Here is a 15,309-nt window from a genome sequence, read left to right on the forward strand (position 1 = left end):
CCATGAAGAATGAGAATGTCAATGCTCACACAGGGATCTTTAATGAGCAGAGGCTTCCTCATTCAGTTTCTCTGTGGTGAAGCCACAAGGAGGTGGCTTTTACTTACTGTGTTCACAAGGAAGCTCGTTTTTCTCCCCTTTTAATGTTTCCTCTATTTTCTTTGCTTGGTGATATCTGAGAATAAGCATATCCTGCAGTATTTTGTTCCACGCTTCCACCACAAGGGCCTTCAAGGCACCTTATGGCAACAATTGGCCTGAGTCCTAGTGACACCTTCACCAGGCACAATGGAGAATGTGCAGATAATCCATCCATGAAGAGGGAATTCTGCCATTCCCTGGTCAATATACAGAGTCTTCAACAGGCCTCGGGAAATGTGAATCCTAGAATTGCAAAGGTTGGAAGGGACCCCAAAGCTCATCTAGTTCAGTGCAGAAATCCGGAAGGCAGCACTTTGTCCTGGATCTTAGGCAAGTCAATCGAAAAATCACTCATTTTTGGGTGTTTTTGTAAAAAAAAAGAAAGAAGAAAAAGCTCAGGTGCTTTCCTAAAAAAGCTCAACTTTTTGAGATATAGCAACCCTGTCTTAGGGAATATGTGCATATTGACTGGGTTTTGTGCATCCCCCCCTGGCCATTATGCATAATCCCCAGATGCTTTGGGGTATGTGCATATCTTCTCTGTGAGAGGGTATTCCCTATGGTGGTTGCCCAATATGTGGAACACCCTCCTCAGACATGCTTTCCTGCTATCTGAAGAGCAGAAAAAGAGGTTGTGCCAAAGGCCCTTCTGGTTCAACACTCAGCTCAGCAGCCAGCCAGATGACTCTGGGAAGCCCACTTCTTTTACAGAACATACGGACAATCACACTGTCCTGCAACTTGCATTCAGAGGCTTAGTGCCATCAATCCTTGAGGTTGAACCACTATGACATCCAGTGGTGGACGAACGGCTGCCTTGTTCCGTTGAGCTTTTGGTTGCATTTAATTGCGTTTGAGCTCCTTCCATTTCCCCAGTTGTTTAAATTGGAACCTGTAGTGTGACTTCCTTGGTCTGATTTCCACCATGACATGGGATATGGAAACATAGGGATCTGCTTTATAACTGAGCCCGGACCATTAGTCCCTCTAGCGTAGCAAATGTAGGACAGCAGTTCTAGTCCTACATTTCCAGTCCTTCCTGGGATTGAACCTGGAACTTTCAGCATGCAAGAATGTTCTACCGTTAAGTTATGACCATTCCTCAGATAGTAAATGAATGAATGGCTATCAGCCATGGTGACAATGTTCTCCATCCATTATTGCAGGCAGCAAAGTCCAAAATTCTCCAGGGTGCTATTTTTCTCAGATCTCACCATGGGAAATTCTCTTTCCAAAATCTAAAATAAAATAACCTCTTTAAAATTCCCAAGCAAAAAAATGATTAAAAGTCGCTTCACGTCCTTGAAAGAGAAGAGGGCTTCACAGTCCAAAGTGAGAAAAAGATGGAGGGAGTGAAGAAAAACTGAATGAAATACAATGGAGGAATTTCAGTGAGGCAAGACAGAAAGAGAGAAAAGCAGAGATCCATTTAAAGGAGCCTTTATGATAGAATAATAGAATTGAAGAGTTCTAAGGAATCTCAAGGATAATCTAGTAGTCCAACCCCCTGCAGTGCAGGAATTGCAGCTAAAGAATCTTTAACAGATTGTTATAGAAGGGAGTCACAAGGAATGCATGCAGCTGCTTTGAACCTGAAATTCTGAGTCGCACAGTTGTGTCAAGAGAGCTTCATGCTATGTTGTGATAGGTCAAGATTTCTCAAACAGTGGTCCATGGACTACCAGTGGCTCGAAAGCTTCATTCAGGTGGACCATGGCCTATCTATAGATTTGTAGCTGAAGGCAGGAGGTGGCGCATCCATCATATTAAACATCCCTATTCGTTTTCATTGTATTTTCATTGCTTCGTTTGTATTGCAATTCAGGCTGGAGTATTAAGAAATGAATGGAGCAATGCAGATGCAATTAAAAAGAATGATACAGCTCCTGGCACAGTGTGTTACAGTTGCTGCAACAGGCAGAGCAGGTTAAAATGGCACTCCACATTAGAGACTTGTATAATGATAAGTGGGTTTTTCAACCAGAATGTATGTAAAACTGTTAAGAAGAGCAAAATTACCTTCTGTGCAAATGATGAAAAAGACAGTAATCTGAAAGGGTGGTACACATACTGTGATAAGTGTGTAGTCCTTTAAAAACAGGGCAGGGCAACCTGTGGCGCTTTCGATGTTGTTGGACTCCAACTCCCATGAGCCCTAGCGAGAGCATGACCAGGGCTGAGAGGTGATGGGAATTGTAGTATTTGGAAGGCCAGAGGTTCTCCGGCCCTGTTTTAAAGGGGGTGGGGGATAGAAATCTATTTATATAGGTTCCCGTTCCATACCTTGACTGTCCCCCCCCCCCATTTATTTTCTTATTCTTCTGCTTGTACTGTTTCACTTTTCCTATGTAAGGATAAAAGCTCTCCAACATTTGGGTGTGTTGATGTCAGACTCCATCATGGCTGTTGTTGAACTCACTGAAATAAATCGAATCCTCATGTATGCTTTACAATTCGGAGCTGTGGCTGGTAGAATCATAATTAACCAAAGCATTTTAACCAGGGTTATCAAATATCTGTAAAACGTGTGGCGTACACACCCAGCAACCCGACGTTAATTTGCTATTTGTATTGAAGGATTGCCCAGAAACCTGGCTTCTTTTTCCATGATGTATAATATGATGTGAACCTTTTGTCCCAAGGTGTGTTTGAGAATGTAAAATTAAATGTTAGCAATTAAAAAGTCAACTGTGTAGAAGCTGAAAAACAAATGACGTTCCCAGATGCTTGAAGGCGCCGTGAAAAGGGGGAGGTTGTTACCCATTTGTTATGTAATCTATTTCGATTCACAGAGTGTAACAAATGCTTTGTATTTGCTTTAATCACAATAAAAGACATAAACTGAGCAGCTGTTCGGTCTTTGAAAGTGCTTTGGTTGTGGATAAAGTAACGTGGATCCATCTTGAAAAGAGTGCTGATCCATTTTATTTTATTTTAACGTTTCCCCAAATGCTTTTTGATTTTAGTTCCCTGCACATGTTTAAATTCATTTCCAAGAATTAGTTCTTCTTCCCAGTGTAAGACTTCATTGCTCATTTCCAAGCTGCCACTTTTGTTTCCTTTACATAAACGTCCGTAGCTTTAATCGCATGGCATTCTTCCTTCCAAAATACTGAAGATCTCCTTTTCCATTCTAATCCCCCACACGGTTGGAAGTGCAGGAGGGAAAGTTGGGGGGTGGGCATGCTAGCTCACTTCCCTCTCACCCCATTGCCATTTCCATGGAGCGGGGAGCCTTCTCTACATATTGGGGTCACCAATGAAGGTCCATGGGGACAAGCAACAGGGAGTCGACCTCTCATGACCAATGGAAGCTGATCAGTTAGGGCCAATGGGGCACTGCGCCACCAGCCTGGCATGGTCTGCCTTCCTCTGCCTCCTCACTTACAGCCAGTCTGGGTTGTCGCTGGTTCTGGCTCCACCAACTGTTGGCAACCCCACCTTCTGCCCTCTCGGTTCTAGGCGGCACCAGCCACCACTGACCATGACGTTGGGGATTAGAAGGGAGGACTGATATTTCTGGTGCCACCAGAGGGTGAGAGAACTGGAGCCAAGGCATAGGATTCCTGAGGCAGTTTCTTGTTATCCTTTGAGGGTTGGATGAAACATAGCACAATGGGACTATTCCCGTTCCCACCTTTCCCCATTCATGTCCTGCGGCCTTCCCCAAATCTGCTCCAAGAGGTTGAGTTGGGGACCCAGAACCCAGAACTGCTGGAGGCTGTCTTGCTACAGAAAGAAAAAGGAAACCTATGGTGATTCCTGTTTGCTGGATCACAGTTCTCTAGGTGTTGGTTGGGATCTCAGGGATTTGCCATCCTTCTCATGGCTGATAACATTTCAAAACGGTTTTGAGGTTCAAGCTTCCATGAAACCACACCACCCAAACAGACAGTCCTCCCTAAGATGTGCGAGGGGGACTGCAGCTTGTGATGAAGGAGGGGTACACATGCTTTGAGTAATGACTTCAGATGTTCCAGAGTGGAGCCCTGAACATGAAAATGGGTTTTGGGGTCTCAAATAAAGCTTTCCCCCTTGCAGACCTCAAAGCTGTGGGGAGAGAGCAATAGTGGTATAAAAGAATATGTATCTCATCTTCTCACTGTTTGGCTGAGGACTCTTACATTTCCCAGGCTATCCTTGCCTTCGATGGTAGATTATCAGTCTCCTGGTGCATTGGAAACTATCCCATATCCCAGTCTTTCCTCATCTTCACCTGACATACTCCTGTCTTTATTTCCTTTACCTAGGCCTACAACCTAACACCTTTATCTTTCCCTTGCATAACCACATCTGAAATACTTCCTTCCCTCAGTTGTAACATTCAGGACTCTAATCCGCCATGGGCACTGACCATGGGTTGCAGTCAGCTAAGTCTTGCTCAGAGCAGACCCATTGAAATTAATGAACCTAAGTCATGCCCATTAACTTCAGTGGGTCTACTTTGAGTAGGACTAGCATTGAATTTCACCTTATCATCTCTGACTTTCCCATTGCCTCTGGTTTCCTTCCCTCTGATGAAATACTTTCTCCAGTGATTTGAATATGTGAGCCTCACATACGCTGGCTCACCTCTTAATCTAAAAACTGTCTTTTTATTTTATTTACACATTGATAATCCATGTAATAAATATATATACATAGGCAGAATACAATGTATGAGAATAGAAACAGCAAAACTATCCATAAAAGCATTGATAAATATGGATTGGTTTAAAAGGAAAATTTGTATTACAAGGCTCTGCCAAAAGACATCAGAAAGGAGAGAGGGATGGTTCCTGCCAAACCTCTATTGGCAAGGAGTTCCACAGAGCACACAGAAGACTGGGTCCCCTAGTGACGGCCAACCAAACCTCAGGGGCTTGGGGAACCATCAGAAGCTCCCCATCAGAAGTGTGAGCATAATGATATCCAAGAACCACACACACCAACACTAGGGATGATGGAGAAATTCATTTGCTTCATATATTAATGTGGACCTACCTAGTATGCACATCTGGAACTAATATGCCAACATAACCGCCCTTCAAAAGTCACACCTCTCTGAAGTCAGAGGAAAGCTCACAGAGACAAATGCATGTAAGTGAAAATAATGTAGAAAAATCCATTATGCTGGGGAAACAGCTTGCAAAAAAAAAGTTTATATTAGGCAAGATTGTGCAAAAAAAAAAAGGGAAAATCCACTTTTTAAAAAGTGTGCATTTTTGTGCAGATTTTTGTTTTTGTTTTAGGAATGAAAACTGATGCAGGAAAACTGCATTTAAGATTGGAACAACGGAAAACTGAAATTGACAAGATTTGTACATGCCCTGACTCATACACAGACAGATATGCCTACGGCTACCGTAACTAGAATCTGCCCCAGTACTGAGAACGTGATATTTCTGCTTCACGTGCTGTCAATAGCCCTTTGTAGTCCTATCAAGAATGAAGCCGTAATTGGAAACTGGGGAGTATCCAGTGGAACTTTTAAACGGGCTCTTTATGAGCTGAATTTTACCCCTCATCACAAGCTACCTTTGAAGCTCCTCTCAGTTTCAGAAATAGTTTCTGTGTGTAATCGGGCAGGGAGCGAGGAAGCCCTATGCATAGTTTGGATATATGGTACTGCACTTGAGATTCTATAGTTCCCAGCCAAGGCACTGACTTGCAAGAAATGCAAAAGAAGTTCTGTCTAACATTTCTTAACAAGCCTGGATTTTCAACAGATTCACACAACATTTTTTCCCCCCATTCAAAATCAGTTGACCTTTTCAGTGATTTCGGATGTGTGAAACTGGCTTTGTGAGTGTTTCAAAAGATAATCTGGATTCAGCAGGCTTTCCTATAAAATGTTGGTGACCCTGTTGCAGGCTGAATCTGGTATTTATTTATTTTTTAAGCATTTGCAGGAACTGGTCAGCACTATTGAAAACATCTACTGGAGTTGATTTTGCTATGTCAAAAACAGTTGCCAACATTTCCCCTTACTTTAATGAGGCCATTCAGAACAAATAGCCTTTCACTGCTCTGCCATAACACCATGTTCCAAATCTTCTTTTGGAGATTTAAATTTCCTTGGAACATGATTGGTTTGCTTTTAGCATAACATTATGCAGATGGGCATGTATGTTACAGCAAACTTTCTAAATTTGGAAAATACCATTATTCAAGTATGGAACTCAGAATCAGTATGATTGGAAATGACAGAATATTGGAAATTGGCATAACAGTATTAGTTCCATTTGGGTTTTTTTTTTAAAAAAAACACGTTTGTCAGGGGTTCAGAAGGAGAGACACAGGAGGGGGAGCAAATGGAGAGTGAGGAGGAGGAGTACGAGGGGGGCGCAGGCAGTGACAGTGGCCAGAGTTATTCCACAAGCCTCTCTAGCGAATCGGAGGACTCACAGAAGGGAGCGCCGGTGGCCAGAGCAAGGGAGATTCCAAGGGAGAAACCTCAAGAGGGAGGGGCCAGCGGGGAGTCCCTGAACAGCAGCTGGAGATCAGGGCCAGCGTCTCCACCAGAGCGCAGTGGGGAGGGGGAGTCCCAGGAGTCGGGACCAGTGTCCTCACCACCAGAGGGAGGAGAGGAGTCAGGTTTGGCAACACCCACATCAGGAAGCGGGGAAACGGTCAGAAGGAAAGTCACCGGCTGGGCGCGCGCGCCAAGTTCAAATGTACAGGAGCGCGGCACAGCGGGGAGCCCGGGAAGGGAGCCAGGTCCTAAAGCCCGCCGGAGGGAGGGGCAAGACTCAGGAGGCTCCGCGTCAGAGGAGTCCAGGAAGGAGGGAACCCCAGAGGGCAGAAGGACCCAACGCAGGAAAGAGCAGCGCAAGAGGTGGAGCCGGGCTAGAATCTTAAACTGGTGTGGGTGGAGCAGTGAGTCAGAGGGGACTTAGCCGGTCTAGCGTTAAGATGTGGGTCTGCGCGCCCAGAGCTTGGAAATGGAAACTAAACTTCAATAAAGACTTTTGTATATAATATCCACTGGGCGTTGGTCCTCTGTGAGCTGGGACCTAGCGGCAGTCCTGACAACGTTTATACCTCCTCTTTCTACATATTGTAAAGGAGGGCCACATATAACTTAAATCATGTAATATTAACAAAATTAATTGTGGGGCAGCAAAGAGAGACATTGCAAAATTCTCGGCCTTGCAACTAACTTTTTATGACAGACTCTTTGAACTAAGATGTTGTTTTTTTAAAAAAAAATGTGGTCAGTATTCTGTTCTGGCAAAATCCCTTCAAATCGATACAACGTGGTTCTCTTTTAAACAAAAATGCTGGGGTGTGATTGATGGTGGCTGGCTCACCACAAAAATCAGTTTAAAGAGTGAAAAGCTATATTGTGAGCTAAATTGCAATTGTACCAGTGGATTGCACTTTTAAATGATTGGCAGAGAACACAGATTTAGGGAGTAAAACCAACCACTGAAACAAGTTTCAGGGTTACGCTGCCTATGTTGGTGCCAAATTCTTGCCCTCTGGTAGACATGATATGTTCTGTGTGAATGCTAAAAAGGCTTGAAAAATGCAAGATGTAACTTAGACTGGATCAGAGCAAAGGTCCTTTTAGCCTTGCATTTCCCAGCCAAAGAAGACCAAAAGAGAAAGCCAGACCTATTGCTCACTATGCCATATTATTGAAAGCACACCAAACCCAGGAGAGAGAGAAAATTGTTTCCTTCTATGTAAAAGTCATCAAAACTCATTGTAATCTCTGTTTTCGTGTTATTTAAGGGCTTTAAAACAATTGGCTTTTATACCACTATGAATGTCATAACTATTTGCAATGTTTCCAAAAGAACTCAAAATTATTTTCAGGGTTCGTTTTCTTTTATGATGTCATAGAGGGTGAGATTTTGTGTGTGTCTCTTTTTTCAAAGTGTTGTTCTACAGCTCTGTTCTTCCACCATTAGGCGGCCTGCATCACTTGAGTTTTCAGTGCATTTTGTTAGCCAACAGAGTATAGAGTAAAGGCTTGCCCCAGAAGACTGAAGGTCTGGATGCGGGGGCTGAATCCTGCAGACACTCGTGAGTTTCTTTGAAGCTTCTGTAGATGTGCTTTCACAAAGATTTCCCCGGATTTACAAAACTGTTTCTTAGAAGTAAGAAGCAAAGCGCTTGAACCCGGCTGTGCCAGTTGCCTGCAGGATGAAACCTCTACGGTGAATGATGAAAGGTCCATTGTTTGAGACTTTAGGCTGCTGGATCTGGCTTTGCCATGCAGTGCCTGAACGGAAAGAGAAGTCCAGCATGCTTATTTTGGTTCATAATGGACGGTAGTCTTTGCACCCTTTGCATATTGTGTATTTTAACACTGAAGATGATCAGCTTCTGTTCAAATGCTTGGCTGGATTACAATGACTCTCAGACTAACTATGCATACTGTGTAGAGTGTATTCCCTGATTTATACAGTGTAACTATGACAAGATGTCACCTTTTTGTTCGCTGTTGCCGTTTGGTAGGTCTCCTTGTCTAGAACCGTGGTTTCCAGACCTGTGGGTCTTCGCCAACTAACACAGCAACACAATTAGAGCATATCTCATGGGCAGGAAGAGCATAGAAATCATAGGGTGGAAGGGACCATGAGAATCATTTAGTCCACCTCCCTTGCAATGCAGGAACCTTTCGCCCAACACGGGGTTTGAACCTTTAACCCTGAGATTAAGAGTCTTGTGCTCTACCAACTGAGCTATCCCTCATCCCCCAGGAAGCTGAGTTGGGCCCTCAGCCCATCTGGCCCAAAGTCTCCCATCACCTCCCACCTGATCCTTTTAACTGAAGTTGGCAGGAGCTGAATCTAGGAACATAGGGAGCTGGACCCATTGGTCCATCTAGCTCAGTGTTGTGAGTGCTGATTGGCAGCTCTTCTGGGAGTCTCTCTCCCAGCCATACCTGGAAATGCTGGCAATCAAACCTTATGCACACAGAGCCAATGCTCTACCACTGAGCCCGATATGCATAGCCTGTTCCCCACTGAGAATCCAGGACCAAAGAAACAACTTAGTCTATTGCTCATATCCTCTGCTATTGCTAAATTATACCATCACTCCATTGCCCACAGAGAACGGGTAGGAGACTGGGCTGCTTATATCTCTCTGAATCCTCAGCAACTTTAAGTAAGTGGTTGTCCTTGCCCTACAATGCTCCTTCCCTTTTCCAGGCATTCCAGCAGCATAAAGCTGATATGGCAATTGCTTCCAGGGCTACAGCTTCGGAGCCACTGTTGTAGAAACCGGAGCCATGTATGTTGTTTCTCCACAATTCATCAGTGCATCACACATAAATGTTTGCTAGAAGGGGCTTCCAAACGCCTTTCAACTTTACGGCTACACGTTGTCCTCCCTTGTAGTGTGAATGTGCCTTCCTAACTTTACTGCTAGGATGTCCTAGATCTTTAGTATAAGTGTACGGGTCGAGTTAAAGTTCTTTCAGAGCGGGTTCTGTTGGCTTCCAGAAGGTAAGGAGCGACGCTTTAAACCAGTTTGTTGACTGAGAGTTGAATGTTATGGTACAGCTTTGACACCAGTTTGTTACGGCACACTTTTGTCACCGGTATGTTACGGCACAGCGTTGTCACCGGTTTCCTTCCCCCTAGCTGTCTTGTGTACAGTGCTGTGCCTATCACGTTCTTACTCTTTGTGACTAGCGTATTGTAACTTAACAGAAGTTTCTTTTTCCTTCCTTGGTGCGTGTATATAACCCTTCTCTTGTCGATACTTCTCTGCATGCTTTGGGGTGCAAATTAGCTGTGTGGCCGGCTGTTTTGCGCATGTCGGGGTGCCCGTCTAACCTCTTACTCTTCTCTTCTGTTATCACCAGGCCTCCTGAACCCGTTTACAGCACTGTGAACAAATTCTGTGATAAGCCACCTTCTCCTAGGCACTATTCCCCTGTCGAGTGTGACAAAAGCTTCCTCCTTTCAGCTCCCTATCCCCACTACCACCTAGGCCTGCTCCCTGACTCTGAGATCATCAGGTACTGCATGTGCTTCTTCCTCACTTCCTCATACGAGAATGCATGGGCGCGGCTCAAGTGCGCGGTATTAGGTTCCACCTTCCACCTTCACAGGAAGGCTCCCTCTGCAGAAAAAAACACAACCTTGTGCTCACTTCGCTTCCACCTCACTGGCTTAAGAGGAAAGGGCCGGCCTTATATTTATTCATTTTTATTGTATTTAGAAGATGCTTTCAGCCGCTCAGTCAGCAAGCTCTCTAAGCGACATATAAGTAGGGTTGGGTTTGGGGCCTTGGCAGCAGCGCAGACACCAGAGAAAGGATGTTGGGCAGAAAGGAAGAGATGGATGTGTATCATTCGGTTGCATTTTATATCCTAGCTTTCCTGCAAGTCGCTTTCTCCTTCTGCCCCCATTTTGTTCTTGCAGCACACCTGTTAGGCTGAAAGAAGGTGACTGGCCAAAGATCACCCATTGAACACCATGGCTGAGTGGGAGATTTGAACCTGGGTCTTCCGGGTCCTAGTTCAACAATCTATCCAGTGCACCATATAGGAATTAGCTTTCTAAAGAGTCAAGAGGTTGTTGCCCACCTAGACGAGTGTTGTCTACTCCAAATGGCACCGGCTCTTTAATGACTGTAGCTAAGCAGATCTCAGTCTGCTTGGTGCCTGTATGAGTGATGGCCTGGGTACCAAGTGTACAACCACCTTGAGTTCTGTGATGGAGGAAAGGTGGAATATAAACGCAAGGAAATAAATGTCAGGGATTCTGTAGCATGCATTGGCAAAGGGCTGGACGAGAGGACCTTTGAGGTCCTTGTCCATTCTGTGATACCACATGAGAAATCCTGTTGGCCTTTCCTTTCCCCCCTGAGCATCTCGGAGCAGCTTGCTAAAGGGCAAAACCAGGAACAACACAGAGATCCCCCTCAAAGCAGGTCCTGGAATCGAGCTTCGGGGAGACTGTGGGATTTGTCGTGTCTGTACCAAACAGATTTGATTCATTCCCTGCGAGGAAGATGCTTCTCCGCATCCTTACAATGACAGCGTTTGGTTCCGCTGTGTGGCGCAGCAGGCGAGCAAGAGGGAAATGAAGGGGGCACAGCAGAGGCATCCTAGAAAGCAGGCAGGGGATTGGGGTGGGGAGCCTGCCTCTCGGGGAGATGTGTATCAGCTGAGCACTGCAGGGTGCAACTTAGCATTAATTAAAGGATTAAGATTCAGCAGCGGCACAGACACAGGCTGAGCTAATCCACTGTATCAACCATTTCACACCGGTTCTCAGGGACCGTGCTGCTCATGTACATTTTGTTTCAAGATGCATATCGTCAAGTTAATATCCAACAGCCATCCAGGGCTTTGCTAGCTTTTTACGAGCTTGCTCAATAGGTGTATTTAGAGTGCTGCCAGCTGGCCACTTGCCCCAGCAACAGTAGCCCAAGGTGAGCAAAGGGGAAAACCACAATAAGAGATTTGCTGCTCCTGGCTTTTTCGCTGGGGTGCGTGTGCTGTTTTAGGTACCTCTTGCAACACGAGTGGGGAATCTTTTTCAGCCACATTGCCTTCTGCGCAAGCTTCTGAGGGCTGCATGTCTGTGGTTGGTGGGTCCCAGGAGAGGAAGGGGGCAGAGTAGTTTCAACAAACACTCCCCTCTATTCTCCATCCAGGAAAGGAAGAGAGATTTGTCCTTGTCCATCCCTAGGATGCAGCCCTTGGAAGGTTATCCAAAAGGGAATGTGGCCCTAGAGCTAGAAAACTGCAAAAAAAATAAAATAGGGATAACTGGGTGATCTATGCCAGAAGGCAGAATCCTATGCACGCTTGACTGTAAGTAAGCCCATTGAACGCAATGGGGATGTATAGGGCTGCCCCATGTGCTGCTCTTAGTACTAAACATGCCCTAGTTGTTTGCTGCCAGGATGCAATATTCACAATGCCCCCTCTGCAAAAATAAAAGAGGTTTGTTGAGTTAGCTTATTTATAATTAAACCTGAACAAAATCTCATTTAAGTTTGAAATTGTCTGCAGCGATGAGCAAATCAGGTTCTGCTTCAGTAGACTGGGGTTTGTGGTTTTTTCCCCCATGCACATTAAATGGATTAAAGAAAGGTCTTCATTTTATCCAGTTGTTTGCTTTGCATTTCAAATTTGCCTTTTTGTTAAAGCAAAACTGCCCATGGCTTTTAGATAAGGAGGCCGCCTTCTGAAGCAAAGAGGCTCTGGGTACCTTTGCAAACAGCATGTTGGGGAAATGTTCCTCAAATGCATCCCCACCCACTTCATATGCCACAACAGTGGGGGAAGGTGGACCTAAGGCAGCCTTGAGGTTTGATGCAGCTATTGGTTGGATCTCTTGCTCCATTGGCTGGCTTACATGATGCAGACTCACCTGGCAGCAGTGAGGAGCAGTCGCACCAGTACTCTGAGAGAATTGGATTTCCCACTAGGTTAGATTACTGCAAGCTATTACACATGGGAAGGGACATGGGTGGCGCTGTGGGTTAAACCACAGAGCCTATGGCTTGCCGATCAGAAGGTCGGCGGTTCGAATCTCCACAATGGGGTGATCTCCCGTTGCTCGGTCCCTGCTCCTGCCAACTTAGCAGTTCGAAAGCACATCAAAGTGCAAGTAGATAAATAGGTACCGCTCAGGCAGGAAGGTAAACGGCTTTTCCGTGCGCTGCTCTGGTTCACCAGAAGTGGCTTAGTCTTGCTGGCCACATGACCCGGAAGCTGTATGCCAGCTCCCTCGGCCAGTAAAGCAAGATGAGCATCGCAACCCCAGAATCGGTCATGATTGGACCTAATGGTCAGGGGCCCCTTTACCTTTTTATTACACATGGGGCTGTCTTTGAAGACGGCTCAGAAACTGCAGGTGGTGCAGAATTCAGTGGTCAGGTTGCTGAGGCAACACGGTCTGAGCTTGCATTACCAATCCCGGCCCAACTGCACTAAGTACCAAATAATTTCTGGGCTCGGTTTCAAAGTGCTTCTTTTGACTTATAAAGTCTTGTGTGGCTCAGGACCCAAATACCTCAAGGACCACCTCTCCCCATGTGAACCAACCTGGACCCTGCAATTGTCACCGAAGTCCTTTGTGTATGTGTCCCCTCCACGGGAGGTGCAGAGGTGGCAACAAGAGAACAGGCCTTCTCTGTGGTGGCCCCCTTGTTCATTGAATGTTATCCTCAGGGAGGATAACATCTGGCACTATCACTATGTGATTTTAGGCAACAGGCCTCTTATTCACCCAGGCCTTTGGATCTCAATTTTCTGTTTATATTTCAGCAGGAGAGACAGGAGTTGGATCTGATAAGTAGATTAGACAGACAGACAGACAGAGATGATAGATAGACGATAGATAGATGATAGATAGATAGATGATAGATAGATAGATAGATAGATAGATAGATGATAGATAGATAGATAGATAGATAGATAGATAGATAGATGATAGATAGATGATAGATAGATAGATAGATAGACAGATAGATGATAGATAACTTTAGGTTGTTTTATACTTGTTTTTAATGTTCATTTTTTGCAAGTTGCTTTGAAAAAGCAACTAACCAATGTAACGATAAATAAATAAATAATGTAGCATCACTCTGGAGCATTGTGGGAAATTCATCATGCAGTTGATTATTCCCATCCTCAACCACACAAAACTGATTGGTGCACCAGTTTTTTGTTTTTCTTTTGCGGGGGGCAGGGATGAGTCAGTGATGGGACTCCAGAACCCCTGTAGCTGCTTGAAGGTGCTTGATTCTTTCACCAGACCTGTGTCTGCTACCTGCTGGTAGTGTCAATTCGGTTTCCATAAACCATGTTTCATTCCAGCCATTCACGGCCCTAATTTCACTACACCCTTTCTATGTGCATGAATAGTGCGCCCTTTCTGTGTGCATGAATTGTACACCCACCAGCATTGCACGGATGAAAACAGGACTCTCTTTCAGCGAGGGATGGGGGGGGGAACCTATAGCACTCCCCCCCCAAGGCTGCTGAACTACAACTCCCTTCATCCCATTGGCTGGAGCTGATGTGAGTTGGATTCCAGTGTCTGTATAGGGTCACAGGTTTCCCAGCACTGCTTCTAACCAACAGATAAAGCAAGGCGATAAAGGCTGAGGTGCAACTTCTGCCTGTTGTTTCCCTGTTAATTTGCTGACTCCTCTCTCTGACTCCCCACACCCCTGCTATTTTAACATTTCAGATTGTGGCGTGTGTGTTTTATCTCGCTGCCATGCTTGTCGTTTTTGGCATTTTCCCAAGTCACTTTGAGCAGCGTTTTTCTATGAAAGGCAACTGGTCCATTCACAAACTTACAGCTGTTTACTCAGAAATAAGCCTTGCTCTCTTCAAGGGGGCTTATTACCAAGTCAGTCTACATAAGATTGCAACCTTAAACATCATTGTTATTGCTTTTATTAATAACAAAAACGATGGTGGCGGTTTCTCGAACTTCACAAACCAAATCTTGCTAAGCCTTTAAGGAGATCTTGGAGTGCTGAGCTTGGCATCTCTGCCTTTATTTAATCAGCTCCAGCAGCACTGACTGCATGTGTGCTTTTAAGCCTTGGAGGGCCAAGGTGAAATCACAGCCCTAGCTTCTGTTTGTGAGCGGACTCTGTTATTATATCTAATTCAATAGAAAACAATATTTCATTCATGAGCCCATGCATCATTTTTTATGTCTGTATTGCTTTTTTCCTTGGAGTCTGTATTCCCTCCTTCCTTCCTTCCTTCCTTCCTTCCTTCCTTCCTTCCTTCCTTCCTTCCGTTTCTTCTTATGGTTGAGATTGTTGTGTTTCTGCACGCTGCATGCGCCACCTTTAATTACTGTATTTTTTGCTCTATAAGACTCACTTTTTCCCTCCTAAAAAGTAAGGGGAAATGTGTGTGTGTCTTATGGAGCGAATGCAGGCTGCGCAGCTATCCCAGAAGCCAGAACAGCAAGAGGGATTGCTGCTTTCACTGCGCAGCAATCCCTCTTGCTGTTCTGGCTTCTGAGATTAAGATTTATTTTTTTCTTGCCTTCCTCCTCCAAAAACTAGGTGCGTCTTTTGGTCTGGTGTATCTTATAGAGCGAAAAATACGGTAATTGAAGCTTCAGTCCTATTCAGCAGTAAGCCCCATTGACTTCAGTAGGACCTATCTCTTTGTAGACATGTTAACACTTCTGCTGCAAGTTTACTTTCTGTCACCTCTGCAACCAGCAGAGCCTT

General features: G+C 44.9%; 1 protein-coding gene across 34 annotated transcripts in view; it reads left to right on the plus strand.

Moving 5' to 3' along the window:
- DLG2 (discs large MAGUK scaffold protein 2) overlaps positions 1 to 15,309 on the plus strand; it is a 902,142-nt gene that overhangs the window by 714,443 nt on the left and 172,390 nt on the right. For 25 of the 34 annotated variants that reach the window (XM_083736268.1, XM_083736240.1, XM_083736269.1 and 22 more), the window contains one exon: positions 9,947 to 10,102. The exons of the other annotated variants lie outside the window; for them this stretch is intronic. In XM_083736268.1, coding sequence (XP_083592394.1) covers positions 9,947 to 10,102 — 156 coding nt within the window. The remainder of the gene's footprint in view (positions 1 to 9,946; positions 10,103 to 15,309) is intronic. 34 annotated transcript variants of the gene reach the window in all.

This window comes from Podarcis gaigeae, assembly GCF_964106915.1.
Source record: "Podarcis gaigeae genome assembly, chromosome: 4".
In the NCBI taxonomy this organism is placed as follows: domain Eukaryota; kingdom Metazoa; phylum Chordata; class Lepidosauria; order Squamata; family Lacertidae; genus Podarcis; species Podarcis gaigeae.